At 44.4% G+C, this 15,480-nt stretch overlaps 1 protein-coding gene across 4 annotated transcripts in view; it reads right to left on the reverse strand.

Annotated features, from left to right (window-relative positions):
- Positions 1 to 3,177: 3,177 nt before the first annotated feature.
- LOC121571765 (semaphorin-4A-like) overlaps positions 3,178 to 15,480 on the reverse strand; it is a 47,460-nt gene continuing 35,157 nt past the window's right edge. For 2 of the 4 annotated variants that reach the window (XM_045221960.1, XM_045221958.1), the window contains exons 6-15: positions 15,355 to 15,460; positions 14,086 to 14,208; positions 13,596 to 13,723; positions 13,293 to 13,474; positions 11,345 to 11,489; positions 10,292 to 10,481; positions 10,041 to 10,156; positions 7,413 to 7,576; positions 6,020 to 6,102; positions 3,178 to 5,235 (exon numbers count right to left, since the gene is read on the reverse strand). In XM_045221960.1, the coding sequence (XP_045077895.1) occupies positions 4,388 to 5,235; positions 6,020 to 6,102; positions 7,413 to 7,576; positions 10,041 to 10,156; positions 10,292 to 10,481; positions 11,345 to 11,489; positions 13,293 to 13,474; positions 13,596 to 13,723; positions 14,086 to 14,208; positions 15,355 to 15,460 (2,085 nt within the window). In that variant the 3' untranslated portion in view covers positions 3,178 to 4,387. The remainder of the gene's footprint in view (positions 5,236 to 6,019; positions 6,103 to 7,412; positions 7,577 to 10,040; positions 10,157 to 10,291; positions 10,482 to 11,344; positions 11,490 to 13,292; positions 13,475 to 13,595; positions 13,724 to 14,085; positions 14,209 to 15,354; positions 15,461 to 15,480) is intronic. The other 2 variants (XM_045221961.1, XM_045221962.1) reach the window with 2 other exon arrangements.

The raw sequence follows: 15,480 nt of genomic DNA on the forward strand, positions 1-15,480 counted from the left end.
TCGCTCTGGATAAGAGCGTCTGCTAAACTGTAAACTGTATGGACCTTGATTTGTGCACGGGGCATTGTTATGCTGAAACAGGAAAGGGCCTTCCCCAAACTGTTGCCACAAAGTTGGAAGCACAGAATTGTCTAGAATGTTACAGTATGCTGCAGCGATAAGATTTCCCTTCACTGGAACTAAGGGGCCCAGCCCGAACCATGAAAAACAGCCCCAGACCATTATTCCTCCGGCACCAAACTTTACAGTTGGCACTATGCATTGGGGTAGGTAGCGTTCTCCTAACATCCGCCAAACCCAGATTCGTCCATCGGATTGCCAGATGGTGAAGCGTCATTTATCACTCCAGAGAGTGCGTTTTCAGAGTCCAATGGCGGCGAACTTTACACCACTCCAGCCGGTACTTGGCATTGCGCATGGTGATCTTAGGCTTGTGTGCGGCTGCTCGGCAATGGAAACTCATTTCATGAAGGTCCCGACGAACAGTTATTGTGCTGACGTTGCTTCCAGAGGCAGTTTGGAACTTGGTAGTGAGTGTTGCAACTGAGAACAGATTACTTTTACACGCTACACGCTTCAACGGTCCCGTTCTGTTAGCTTGTGTGGCCTACCACTTCGCAGCTGAGCTGTTGTGCTCATAGAGGTTTCCACTTCACAGTAACATCACTTACAGTTGACCGGGGCAGCTCTAGCAGGGAATAAATTTGACGAACTGACTTGTTGGAAAGGTGGCATCCTATGATGGTGCCACGTTGAAAGTCACTGAGCTCTTCAGTACGGGCTATTCTACTGCCAATGTTTGTCTATGGAGATTGCATGGCTGTGTGCTCGATTATATACACCTGTGAGCAACAGGTGTGGCTGAAATAGCTGAATCCACTAATTTGAACGGGTGTCCATATACTTTTGGCCATGTAGTGTATTACTGTAATGATCACAAGGAAACAAGATTGTTTATGTAAAATATATGCTTACAATTTTGGTCTATGCTTTAAGTTTTATGATAAATAGTTTTTCCAATAGTCCGTTGTTTCAGGTCCTGGCATAAAAAGAGAGTCACTGGATTCCTCTGAGAAAAGTGTCTGGGATTGAGATCTTGTCATTTGTGGCCTCTACTGCACATTCGGCCAACAAACAAAGGAAATTGAAATTGTCCATGTTGTACCCTTGCCTTGTAATATTTGAGGTGTTCATGCAATTCTCCATGGAGCCCGTCCCACACGTATTTCTCAGGAAATATGTCCAGCATTTTCTGGAGGACAGTCCCTTTCAAGTTGCTTACAATCTGCTCATACTCCTCTTCACTGCAGTCCTTCAAACTTTTTTGGACTCACAGAATCCAGACTGAATGGTTCCCCTTAGATGTATTCTGTCAACACCTCATACATTTTTCCATTCTCAATCCGGATGACACCCTCTGCCAACTTGAGCCTAGCAGCAGATATGCCTGTTACAGCCTCAAATCAGGTTAGACTTAAGTAATCTTGCTTAGTGGCCTTGGGTGGGCTGATGATGCTTTGCTGCAAATAAACAGAATTGATCATTAACCTTTGAAAATACTTGGTCACAGTGAATTGTGTCTCCTCTGTAAATCTACAGAATCCATTTTCAGGTATTTAGATGTAGACAATAGATTGATGTCACAGCCCGATGCTCGCTGTAATCTCATGTCCCTGAGAAAATACAACCATATACAGAGTTAAGGATATATTATGTGTGTGAGAGTGAGAGTGAGTTTATTACCTGGCATCCTTAGTCAATCTATTGTTGGGGTTTGTACTCTTCTTTTAAGTATCATTATAACAAACACACGTTTAAAGTATCACGTCAGTGCAGATTACTGGATATTACCTACTACTATAAATCTAGTTTGAATAACTTGGTGACGAATGGCAAGATTCCAACACTAATGATAAATCACAGAACGAACAATGAGCCAGATAGTTCACCAGATGTATAAATGTGAAGCATCCGGTTGGCGTTTCCACGCACTACCAAATATGGTGATGTCGCATAAAACTGACCGATCACGCGCTACAAAAATAGGGTTCGCAATTTCAACCAATCTCGCACATTTGCTGCATAATATGGTTCAATCAAGCCACACGTCAACAAACGTTTTCCCTCGTCAGTGCATTTTCGTGACAAATTGGACAAAATCATTGCCGGATGTATAAATGTGAAGCATCCGGTTGGCGTTTCCACTCACTACCAAATATGGTGATGAGAGGATGCCCAGTGGCCGGCAGTGGAAGAAGATGGAGCGAGATGGATTTTGGCCGACATTCTGCTAATTTTCTCATCGATTAAACATTTGATCTCCATACAGTTTTCTGTTTGCAAAACTAGAATATGTAACAAAAAGAGTGGACTGTGTTTTGTAGACTTTACCCTTTGCCAAAGTTGTAAAAAAATTGCATTGTTTAAGAGTGCATGGGCAAATTTAGATACTTCACAGAGTAGGTGTTCCCTAATGGAAATATGCAAATAAATGCTAGAATGCACCAATAGGATCTTACTAGCTCATGCTTGGCTCTGCCCACATCCATGCTTCTTCTGCCCACTATGATTAATTTGCTCCCATTGGAAACGACATGCTCTGGTCTATCTTGGGTTAGTTATAAAAATCTTTGGCTAAACTGGTATCAGTTGAGTGGCTGTTTCTATGTAGTGGTTGCCACACAGTGGACAAATGGAATAACTTTTAAAGTGATATTCTAAAAATGTCATAAATGACCTACCTACAGTTCAGTCGACAAACTACTGTATATTACATCTAAAGACACTGATGAAAATCAATCTGATCATGTTGAGTCCAGTCATCTTATCAGTTCATTGTAGCAAGCCATCAAATGTATTTCTCTATCAAGCCCTTCTGTATGCCCTTAGGCATATCATACTATGGCTGCATTTACACAGGCAGCCAGATTCTGATCTATTGCCCAATCGTTGGTCTTTTGACTATGAAGACTTACGGGACAGAATCATATTTTTGTGAAAAATTGTTTCACAACACAGCACAATGGCAAATTTATATGGAGAATAGCCTGGAGTCATTTTCTCTTAAATCCTACTCAATGAAGCTTACAGTAATAACATATTACTGTGAAGCTTTAAAATGCTTTAAAATAATGTGATTTTCTGCAGTAGGCCTAAATTCAACGCAAATGACACAGATTATTTTTGCACAAATTGAACAGTTTATTTGCAACAGTAAGATACGATTGTATAAAAATAAAGACAAAACAACTTATTTAAGTGGTTTGTGATCTGTACCAAAGACAAGGAGTACCATACATTTGTTTAATAACTATTAGTCTTTCTCATCAGCATCTAAAGCAGCTTAAAATGAACCAACTTTTTCATCTGTTTTTAGTTTCTGAATAGCTGTCTAGCAAAAAAACATGTGTTTTCATTCTAAATGCAATTTTGGCAATATCACAGTTTTCGAAGTGATTTTCAGATTTCTGTCCAGTTAATTAGCTGACAACACATACATTATCTAAACTAAAAGGTCTCTAAACACCAGCATAAACTTGTTTGTTTCTGGAAGAGATAAGCCCTACAGTGTCAAATCAACATCATGTTCTCATGGCTTCACAGACTGCAGGATTTCCAGAAATGTGCATTTTGGGTGAAAGAGAAAAAAGAAAAGCAAGTTAGAAATACTTGAAGTCATTGGCAGCACATTCAACAGAATGACAAAAATAAACCAGCAAAATAAATAACAATAGAACATTGTACCATACAACGTGCTCCGCTAACTTTCGCTATGACGCTGCATAGAAAGAAAGTGGTTTAACAATGTAGACCTAATGCTACAAAATCACTGTTACAACAGAAAAGGCTGTTTTTGCGTTCCTCGCGATATGCATCCACACTGCCTGTGATTTGAGTGGACACGTTAGTTAATAGTTAGTGCTAGGAAACCTCTTTAGGAGCCATTTCGTTTTTTTTTTGTGGCAGTGTAGTGGCAGAGGCAGTTTTTGTGGCAGTGAAGTGATGCAGTCCTTCATGTACATTCGATAAAATCGGCTTTCTTGGCTCTTTCATTAAATACACAATAACAGTCTAGTCAATGGAACCTCGTCTCCAAAGTATATACAGCACAATAATACACAATATTATATAACAGCAGTGAATCATGTTTATCAGTCTGCCCATTTTATTCACACAGGCTGGTATCGTACCAGAAGAAAACTGTGTACTTTTAGTTGAGTTACGACATCAGGCCATACAGTCTTACTCACTGTCATGACAGTCCACACACAGTGCTGCAGTTAGCCGTGTTGATGTAAAATCAGAGTGGCCATGTAAAGGCTACATTGTTCTCAGGTAGTGTGGATATGGTATGTCAATAGTTAGGGTGAGATGTGGTTGACTGTGCTCAGATAGGGGTGTTGGGCAGATGCCCATTAGAGCCCCTCGGCGTGCCGTTGCACACGACCCCGTTGACTTGGCCGTTGTGTGCCAGCTGCCCGTTCCGCTTGTCATTGCTGCGCGGCGACTGATCCCCCTGAAGGGCCTCCCGCTCCTGAGGGCCACCCCTCTCAGAGTCCCTCCCTGGGGTGTTGGCCTGGGGCGCCGTCCTGCTGCGGCAGCGCTGCTTCATGCTATATAGCGCCATGGTTAGCAGAATGCTAACGCAGCACACTAGCAGTACAGACACCACCAACAGCTCCTTCAGGTAGGTGTTCACCAGCAGCAGCTTCTCCCCTCCCCGCGACTCCGCCTCAGTCTCCCCCGACTGCTCCACCCAGAAAGTAAAGTTCCTGCTGGTCCGCCTCGTGGTGACCGGAGTCTCCCTTGCCGGCTCGGTGGGCTCCGGCTCGGTCTGCTTGGGCCCAGTCAAGTGTGGGGTGAACCATCCTCCTGAGCTGGCCTGGGTGGTTGAGGGGAGGGCCGGGCTCTGGGGGAGTGCCGGGCTCTGGGGGCGGGTGGGCGTCATGCCAGGGGCAGTGGCCAGAGGGGTGGGGCTGCTCTTCTGCTTTACCTGGTAGATGGCCAGGTTCTGCTGGAAGCCATTCTCTGTGGAGAGACACAGGTAGTGGCCCAGGGTGGTGGGCGTGGCCAGGAAGTGCAGGCTTCCGTCCTCCAACTGCAGGTAGAGGTCCGGGGAGAGGCGGCTGTTGGGTCGCTCCCAGTGGCGGTGGGCCAGGCTCGAGGCCTCTGGGCACTGCAGTCGCACCACCTCATTCAGGGACACAGACACCAGCTCGCCTGGGGGAAAGGAGTCTAACAGAAATCAGGAGTCACTGACTGAGGCCCAAGCTTAGACTGAGACGGATGCTAGATATGGCAGTTAGCGGCTAAGCTAGCGGCTAGCCCACAAACAAAGGCTTGAGCACACACACACTGCAGTGTGTATCTATGTATTCATGAGTTGCATGTTTCGTCACAATATTGTTTTGAATGTTCGTTTTGGATTGATGCCCGACTGAGCATTCTACTCAATGCATCGTCAATGAGCGCTGATGAAGATTTCATCAAAAGTGCCTTGGAAATACTATGACATTCAAAAGGAGGCAGATAATTAGTAGGAAAACCTTTTGTCATAATTTTGTTGGCGCCAGATTGACTTTAGATGCAGTATAACATTAGCTAGCTAGCTAAGATTGAGGGGAGGCCACCGGATTTTAGCTAGCTAACATTAGCATTGCTAGCTATTTTTGACAAACATTGCTAGCTAATGACAACATTGCCATCTGACTAAAGGACATTTGACGACATGATAATGCTCGCAAAGTTGTTTCCTACTAAATATTTGACTACTTTAGCAATGTCATCGTATTTTCAGGCATTAGTAGTAGTTAGCCTCCATCCACAACAACTGGGCTTATCACCACTTTAGGGCACCACTACGGCGCTGCCGGCAGCGGGCGGCTTGAGAACATTCATAACAATGGCATGATGCAACCGAGTGATAGAGGTGGAACCTATGAATCCTATACTATCTAGCTATACTATACTAGTCTGACAGATAGATAAAAGGATAAGTACGAAGATGTGTGATTCTCACCTGCTTTACCTTTGTGCAGTCCAAATCTGGATCTGGGCGAAGCACACGCCTCCTGCACATTCCCTTCATCCACATCCTGGCCTCTGTAGAAGAGGAGATAAACACTGTTTGTGTGTGTGTGTGTGTGTGTGTGGGTCGATGCATTTGTTTACGTGTGAGTTTGTGTGATTTATTCTGTGCGTCTGTCCATGCAAAGTTCCCGCTTACATTCTGGTTAACTCTATAATGACGCATAAAGCTTACTTCATATTCGTATTATTATTCACTGTATCAGGGATAGTGTACACAGACGTTTTGGCATTGCAGCCTTCTTTAGTGTGTAGGTACAAATAAATTATTATTTGTAGAAGATTGTACCCCCTTTTGTGATTACGATCTTGTCTCATCGCTGCACGGGAGAGGAGAAGGTCGAGTCATGTGTCCTCCAAAACATGACCCGCCAAGCCGTGCTTCTTAACACCCGCTCGCTTAACCCGGAAGCCAGCTGCACCAATGTGTCGGAGGAAACACTGTTCAACTGACGACCGAAGTCAGCCTGCAGGCGCCCGGCCCGCCACAAGGAGTCGCTAGAGCACTATGAGCCAATTAAAGCCCCCCGGCAAAACCCTCCCCTAACCCGGACGACACTGGGCCAATTGTGCGCCACCCTATGGGACTGCCGGTCACGGCCGGTTGTGACACAGGATCGAACCCCAGGCTGTAGTGATGCCGCAACACTGCAATGCAGTGCCTTAGACCGCTGCGCCACTCGGGAGGCCATACAAATAATTTAATTGTACCTACACACTGAAGGCTGCAAAGCCAAAACGTCTGTGTACGCTATCCCTGATGCAGTGAATATTATTTTTTATTATATAAAAAAATGAAGTAAGCTTTATGCAACATCTTTCTGAGTGCGGACCCATCACTTTTTGCTTATCTGAATTCACAGGTTTTACGCACCAACTAAACTTCTGGGAGGGCGCGATGGTCCCCTTTCGATTAACTCTATAATGTAAAAAAAAAAAAAAAAAAAAAAAAAACGGACTCAATAAAGTATGTACTTTACCTATACCCTAAATAAATACCCATTATGATGGGACGCTTTTAGGGACACTTTAAGTCTACTCATGTACTATGAACCATGTTCAATGGAGATTATCCATTTAAAGTGCTTTTTAGTAAAGGACTAGGCTCATCTGTGCAGGGAATCCAGCCCTGAAGGAAATTAATTAATTCAACAAAATCAAATGCAACGGCCTTTATCCAAAAGTAATTTTTAACACCCAGCTCTATGCAAGTAGCATATTATACTTGCCATGGTAGATTCTATAAATCCTCCAGTGTATTGGTGTTGTGCCTGCTGGGTAGAGTGGTTGTAATGTAATGTAACATGATAGGGTGTGACACTCACATGTTGTCCTGGATGCTGGTGGCGTGGGTGCAGACTTTGTTGGAGGGGTCCCAGCCACAGAAGGGATCCCGGGACAGCACACACTCGGCGCAGCTCCAGTAGTAGGAGCAGTTGGAGGCCGGGACCCTCACCACGCCTTCTGATGAGCCCACAAACACCACACCCTGTGGGGGTGAAGGATAGCATTAGTGCTAAGTCGCTAATGTTAGTGTACATAGGGGATAAGGACAGAAACATGTTAGCATTAGTACACACTTAATGACCAAGGGCACAAACTGATGGATTGGGTAGTAATTACGAGAATAATTAATTTAAGCTAATTTTGACAGTTAGTCTTGGTTGAAGCGTGGCGCTCTCAACACCGGGGTTGTGGGTATGGGTCACGTACTGAATATAAGCCTTTCAATCGACAGTTGCTTTGGATAAAAGTGTCTGCTAAATGAGCATATTTTTGTTCAATCAGAGAAGAAAGATTATCTGCGACATGTTGTGACCCCTACGTGACATTATGTCCTAAATAAATGACTTCAACAGACAGCCATACTGAAATAGAAGTAAACTGAACTGTGCACACCTCTCTCTCCCTCCCCCCATGGTGTACACTTAACAATAGTTAAACAGTCCCAAAAATTCGACAATTTCTATTACTCATCAGCATTTCATTATTTGCAAAGAAAGCTGTTAGATAAAACCTTGCAATATTATATGCGGTGGTAATAAAAATGTTTCACAGTTTCTGCGTGTGCAATTGACTTTGTGTCTCTTCCGTGCTAACCAACCACCTCGCACTTCACAGAAGGCGTGAAGCCAGCAAGTGACACAGACTCCCCAGGCCATGTCCATCTTCCAGTCCCTAGCAGATGTGACATTATTGGTTGAGACCTCTGGGCATACTGGTGGGGTTAGAGAGCAGATGAACCCATCGCACGCATACACACATACACTGACCCCTCACCAGGGCCTGCCTGCCCCACCATATGCATCACGCAAATAACTAGCGTGACACTCGCTCCACTGTTAAACTTTAATGTGATCTACTCCTTAAGGGTGAGCAATCGTTTTACTCACGGTAAAAGGAACTGACAAGGACGTCACGCATGAGGTGACCAGATGTACAGTGCCTTCGGTAAGTATTCAGACCCCTTTACTTTTTCCACATTTTGTTACGTTACAGCCTTATTCTAAAATTGATTACAGGTGTACAAGCTTGGCACACCTGTATTTGGGGAGTTTCTCCCATTCTTCTCTGCAGATCCTCTCAAGCTCTGTCAGGTTGGATGGGGAGCATTGCTGCACAGCTATTTTCAGGTCTCTCCAGAGATGTTTGATCGGGTTCAAGTCCAGGCTCTGGCTGGGCCACTCAAGGACATTCAGACACTAGTCCCGAAGCCACTCCTACATTGTCTTGTGTGCTTAGGGTTGTTATCCTGTTGGAAGGTGAACCTTCGCCCCAGTCTGAGGTCCTGAGCGCTCTGGAGAAGGTTTTCAAGGCTCTCTTTGTACTTTTCGCCGTTCATCTTTCTCTCGATGCCGACTAGTCTCCCAGTTCCTGCCGCTGAAAAACATCCCCACAGCATGATGCTGCCACCACCATGCTTCACCGCAGGGATGGTGCCAAGTTTCCTCCAGACATGACGCTTGGCATTCCGGGCCAAAGAGTTCAATGTTTGTCTCATCAGATCAGAGAATCTTGTTTCTCATGGTCTGAGGGTCTTTATGTGCCTTTTGGCAAACTCCAAGCGGGCTGTCATGTGCCTTTTACTGAGGAGTGGCTTCTGTCTGGCCACTCTACCATAAAAGGCCTGATTAGTGGAGTGCTGCAGAGATGGTTGTTCTTCTGGAAGGTGCTCCCATCTCCACAGAGGAACTCTGGAGCTCTGTCAGAGTGACCATCGGGTTCTTGGTCACCTCGCTGACCAAGGCCCTTCTCCCCCGATTGCTCAGTTTGGCCGGGCGGCCAGCTCTAGGAAGAGTCTTGGTGGTTCCAAACGTCTTCCATTTAAGAATGATGGAGGCCACTGTGTTCATTGGGACCTTCAATGCTGCAGACATTTTGTGGTACCCTACCCTAGATCTGTGTCTCGACACAATCCTGTCTCGGAGCTCTACGGACAATTCCTTCGACCTCATGGCTTGGTCTTTGCAGTGTCAACTCTGGGACCTTATATAGACAGGTGTGTGCCTTTCCAAATCATGTCCAATCAATTGAATTTACCCAGGTGGATTCCAAGTTGTAGAAACATCTCAAGGATGATCAATGGAAACAGGATGCACCTGAGCTCAATTTCGAGTCCCATAGCAAAGGGTCTGAATACTTATGTAACTCAAGTAAAGTTAAGTGCCAGCAGGTTCTGCATTAAAATGTAATGTGACAGCGAAGCGAGGGTAAAGTGGGATGAGTACTCGACTTTACATTTACATTTTAGTCATTTAGCAGACGCTCTTATCCAGAGCGACTTACAGGAGCAATTAGGGTTAAGTGCCTTGCTCAAGGGCACATCGACAGATTTTTCACCTAGTCGGCTCGGGGATTAGAACCAGAGACCTTTCGGTTACTGGCACAACGCTCTTAACCACTAAGCTACCTGCCTACTTGAGATGGAGAATACCTAATGACTCAAACGGTACCTTGGATATGGAGAGCAGGAGGTTCTTCACGGGCTGAGGCCGCTCGAAGACCTGGATCTCCTCAATGATGTGTGCACCCTTCTCCAGCAGCACTGCTTTGTGGAGGTAGCCAGATTCTGAAAGCAAGTGTGAAAGAATTGACTAACACGGTAATGGTGTGCACATGCATACATGTACTGAGTAATATATTCATATTTAGGCCGATTCCAGTTCAACTGCCTGCCACACTGAGTTAAATACATGTCCAGTACCTGTGAGCAGGAAGAGAACGGTGTAGTCCTTGCCATTGGCGGCCTGTACTCTCTGCGTGACCACGTGGCTATAGTGCTGGTCAGGTGACACCATGGTCAGGCTCCGCCCCACAGGGTGTACGCTGTCGTCCGCAAGGAAGTTTTCTTTGACAAAGCGAAGGGTGTTGTCTGAGGCGTTGTGCAGACCACACTGAGACGAGGGAGAGACAAATGGGATTGAGCCAGGCACAGCTACTGAGAAACATCCAGCTGTATGCCAATTGGCCTGTGTGGGAGTCATCCACAGCAAGTATGTTAAGGAGCTTGAAGAAAAGGAAACTATGAATAAAGAAGACTCCAAAGTCTTAAAACTCCAATATCACATTTATTATTATGTGTGGAAGTTTCTTCTTTATTGAACATCAAACCAGGCCACGCTTATGAGCTAAGGCAGTGGTATTCAAACTTTTTCAAATGGGACCCCATTTTTTCCACCAGAATTTCTGGGGACCCCATTGTTTCCCCAAGAATTTCACCCCACCCCAAATCCGATGACACAACCTTAAAATCTGTAAATTTAGATTTATACAACAAGTAACCTTCAATTCATTGCATCTTCATCTCTTATCAAAATCAAAAAGAAACCAATAAATACATTTACTCAATAAAATTGAATCTTTCAAATTATCTTTCTCAAAAACGTTTGTATATTGTCCCATACAATAATCTGTACTCAGAATGTTTTGTTCCCAAAAAATTCAAATAAATGTTTTACATTTGAATACCACTGATGTAAGGCATGGCTGATTGATCCTCAATCCAATACAACATGGGGAGACAACACAATATGTAAAGAAATCCAAGACAAATCAGAAACTTAACTAACATTTACCTAGGCAAGTATAAACAAGGCATTCTCCCAGCATTGTTTTGTCTAGAGAAGTTGTTTTAACTTCTTATGTATCTTTTCCTTTCATCCAACTTCTTAGAAGAAGTCAAAATTAGCTAACAAGCCAATTTAATTATTCTAACCCTCTGGGGACCTCTGTCATTCGAGACGGGGACACTGTTTACCTCTCCCGGGTTGGCGACCTTCTCCTGAACCCGCATGCTCCACCGAAGCGTGTCCCGATTCAGGACCTTGTAGTTGCCTGCGAAGACCGCTTTGATGTCACCAAGGCGGAACGCACACACTGCCGACTGCCCTGAGTTCACCGACCTAGTAGTGCACAAACATCAAAGACACTTGCGGTCACAACCATGCTACAATCTGGTAGCAGCTAAATTTGTAAAAACTTGTAAAAAATCCGCAAATCATGAACACCCTTCTGAAACGCACTCGTTTCAAAAACCCTCGACACACCAACCAGTCTTTCAAAAAAGTGGTCTTATTTGACAAATATTTTTCAGTTCATATACTGTACTAGAAAAGACCGGGACTGGTCATTCTCTAGCAAGGTACAAGTAACTGCCAAAAAAAAGGAAACACCAACATAAAGTATCTTAATAGGGCGTTGGGCCACCACGAGCCGCCAGAACAGCTTCAATGTGCCGTGGCAAAGATTCTACAAGTGTCTAGAACTCTATATTGGAGGGGTGCGACACCATTCTTCCACGAGAAATTCCATCATTTTGTGTTTTGTTGATGGTGGTGTGTTCCCATCAGTGGCGTGCATTCATGGATGTGAAAAAAGAAAAAAAACATCAAATAATGTATATTTCGTCTCTCTGTGTTTCATAATTTTCTTTCAATTCGCAAGAGGCTGAATGTATCTCACCGGAGAAAGCATCTGAGCGAGCGAAACACTGCCCCTCTATGTGTAGGCCATCTATCTGATGCTATCTGGTCCAAGAGTATGACATTGCTGCCGCCCGTTGCATTGAACGCAGGGGACGCCAGCGAGTATTTGGCCTCCCTTGATGATTTTTAAATAAAATAATAACCAATCAGCATTGAGCTAAACTGAGTGAGCTCAACTGTGAATAGTCCCTGCGCACCAAAAAAAAGAAAGTGTCAAGGGACGCCAGTTTGGATTTGACGTCACTCCTATCAAATCGCATTGAGAGCATACGTCATTGACAGAAACAACTTGAATTGTTGCACCTCATTGTGCTGTGTGGCTATCCAGCGAGCTAAGATTGGCCCTTTCCTAAATTAGCCATGGATGGAGATAGGGATTTGGACTTGTGGTTTTACTTAATTCGCCGTACTGGCCATTGATTATAACGGCAATTCTGATCCAAGCATTAATTCATACATTGTACCCCTGGCCTGAGAAGATGGAAGTTCAATACGCACCCACCCACCCACCAATCCACACATAGAGAGAGATATCTGAACCATGGACAGCCACATCATATTTAGCTTTTGTTGATTGGACTAAATTGTTTTTGGTATCTTTTAGTTGTCACTGTATTAGACTAAGCATAGGTGATTTGATGATATTGAAATGTTGAAGTTGAAATGGTGCTGGAATAGATTCGAGGCAGCTCCTGTTTTCTTTACGACTTGCGGTAAATCTCCATGGTTCTAAATAAATAGTTGTTTAGTGGTCTGAAAATGTCAGAAACATGAACTTGCTTGACCATGCTGTAGGTCATGAAACTTTTTGTTACATGCAATATGCTTTGTGGACTTCACTGGACAGATGTTGCTCTCCGGTTTTGTGATGAAACAAAGGTGTGGTTGAATTTATTCTGCCACTGTCTTCTTATTGTCTTGGCCTTTAGGCCTACACATCACGGTGTCAAGGCATATGAACTCACAGGTTATAGAGCAAACAACGCAATTATCAGAACACATAGGTTGTAATATGGCATTTTTCTTTCTGGCTTCCCCAGTGATTTTACCCACACACCGCTACTGGTTCCCATAAGTGTTCAATTGGGTTAAGATCTGGTGACAGACCTGTACATATTATTAAGACCTGCTAACAAGAAACAACAGTTGCCATTCGTACAGGAGACTGTCAACAGATGACTTAATCCCATTCATAGCGTATAGAATGTGTAAACTACTGACCACTGAGAGCTGAAGATGCCGAAGAAAAGGGTGTCGTCCACTGGGGCCCCCTCAGGTGGCGGGAGGGTGACGATGTCCTGGATGACATTGTAGGGCAGCTCGTGGTCAGACTGGCACAGGAGCTGGGCTTTGGCGAAGGTGGTCCAGCGTCGCTGCAGGGTACGATGGCCCCCAATGTCACTCTGGGACAGACAGGAAATGGCTGAGAGGATTATTATCAACACGCATCCGCACACACGCAGATGTACAACCACACAATCAATGACGTACAACCACACAACAATGCAGCTCTTAGGGTCTTACCGTGCAGACTTGGGCGATGCGAGATACAGTGAACTTGTCAATGAAGTCGTACTCCCGGCCCACCTCGCTGAAGAAGAAATAGATCTTCTCCTCACTGGGGACGAAGTTGGAGCTGATGAAAGTGGGATCTGGAGAAAAAGATTGAACAATTGGCTAGACTAATCGAGAGATAAGTGTGTTACTGAAAGCTTGTTAGGCCAATTAATTAACAAACAAATCATTGGAAAGTATTCCAGACGTATTGGTTAGGAGGCTTAACCAACACCAAACGACTTATGATTCAACTATTTCCTTTTAAAAAATTGAGTCCTTTAAAAGACCAGTTTAAATATAGAAGTCGAAATGTACATTTCCTTTAAGCTGTGCTTTATGTGGGAAAAGTCTCTTGTAGGTATTTTTCCCTCTGTCACATATTGCTAAATATCCAATATATGTAAGAGCCTTGGGGATGTGTGTAATACATCATGAGTAGTTCGTTGCAGACACGTACCCTCCAGCCATCCCAAAGTGTCATCCAGCTTCAGATCAACATGGCTGCCCTCGCTGAGGTGGCGGGAGATGACTGGCCGGTTTCCCATGTAGTCCGCTACCGTTCCAGTGTACAGCTCTCCATCTGAAGACACACACACACACACACAGTGAGCGTCATCCAGTACGAGCCTCTGTGTGCCTCAAACACGTTAATCTGAGTAAACATACAGGAGAATGACATAACAGCCAAAGCAGACAAATTCCACCACCATTAACAGAGTGCAATACCTCTATTAATGATAGAGTTAAATAAATGTACTGGCTTTGGATGACAACAAGGTCATGGTCAGAGGAAAGAAAAACAGTCAGTGCATGAAATGGCCTTCCACATCAAGACACAATGCCTTAGCAGGTGACGACAGATTCTGTCAAGACTTGATATTTATTGCGAGGGATACAAGATGTTTGCAATGTTTACCATTAACCTTGCGTAGTACGTGGCAGAGTTGTCATAAGAGCAAGCTCTGCTGGGGAGAGATTCTCACAACCAGTCAAATTTCAAACGGTAAGTGAACTCAATCTCGAAAACATAAAATGCTAATTATGGCCACTGGCAGATATATAGGTAAAACTGCCCCCCTACTGTAATGTTTGCTAGCAGTCACATGCCGCCCACATAAAGATAAAAACATCAGGCCAAGGATTTATGGACAAGAGGATTATTAGCATCTGCTCTTCCTCGCTCTCACACAAACACAGACTAAACGCCACCACATTATCATGGCAATCTCCACCACCTTTATGCACACTATTCTTAACACCCTACACCCTCCTACAATGAGATGGGACAAATATGACATCGAAGAGACCAAGAAGTTCACATGAATCCCACATGGATCCCTATCCCCCTAGGCACTCCTGTAGATCTGAAAGGATTGGATTGGTTCAAGCAATATGTTAATTGCTTCATATTGCCTTATCATTGGTTGGGTGACATTTTTTGTCATATAACTCAGACCTATCAAATCCTTTCAGATCTACAAGAGTAGACACCAGTATACCATGACGAGCATGATATCATTGGTTCCATTCAGTACATTGAAAGCCATTGGGTTAGAGTGATTACATTGACTGGAGCTCCGACCGTAATGGAACACTTCCTGGAGAATGTGTAAGGCTATGATGTCATCAATGCCCTTTGCCAATTACATTTCCTTGTCTAAAGAGAAGGCTCTGCCCCTGTTGTTCTTTAGCTACCCCCTCCACTTCCTGCGAGTCATCTCTTTACCGACGGTGATGGCCGAGTTACGTTGGTAGGGGTCGTAGGGGCAGCGACCTCTGCCCTCCTCTGGCTTTCCGCTGGGGCTCGTCACCAGGGAGAACATCTCAGAGTTCTATAGGGAAAAGAGCAGAG

This window comes from Coregonus clupeaformis, chromosome 8 (genome assembly GCF_020615455.1).
Source record: "Coregonus clupeaformis isolate EN_2021a chromosome 8, ASM2061545v1, whole genome shotgun sequence".
NCBI lineage: Eukaryota > Metazoa > Chordata > Actinopteri > Salmoniformes > Salmonidae > Coregonus > Coregonus clupeaformis.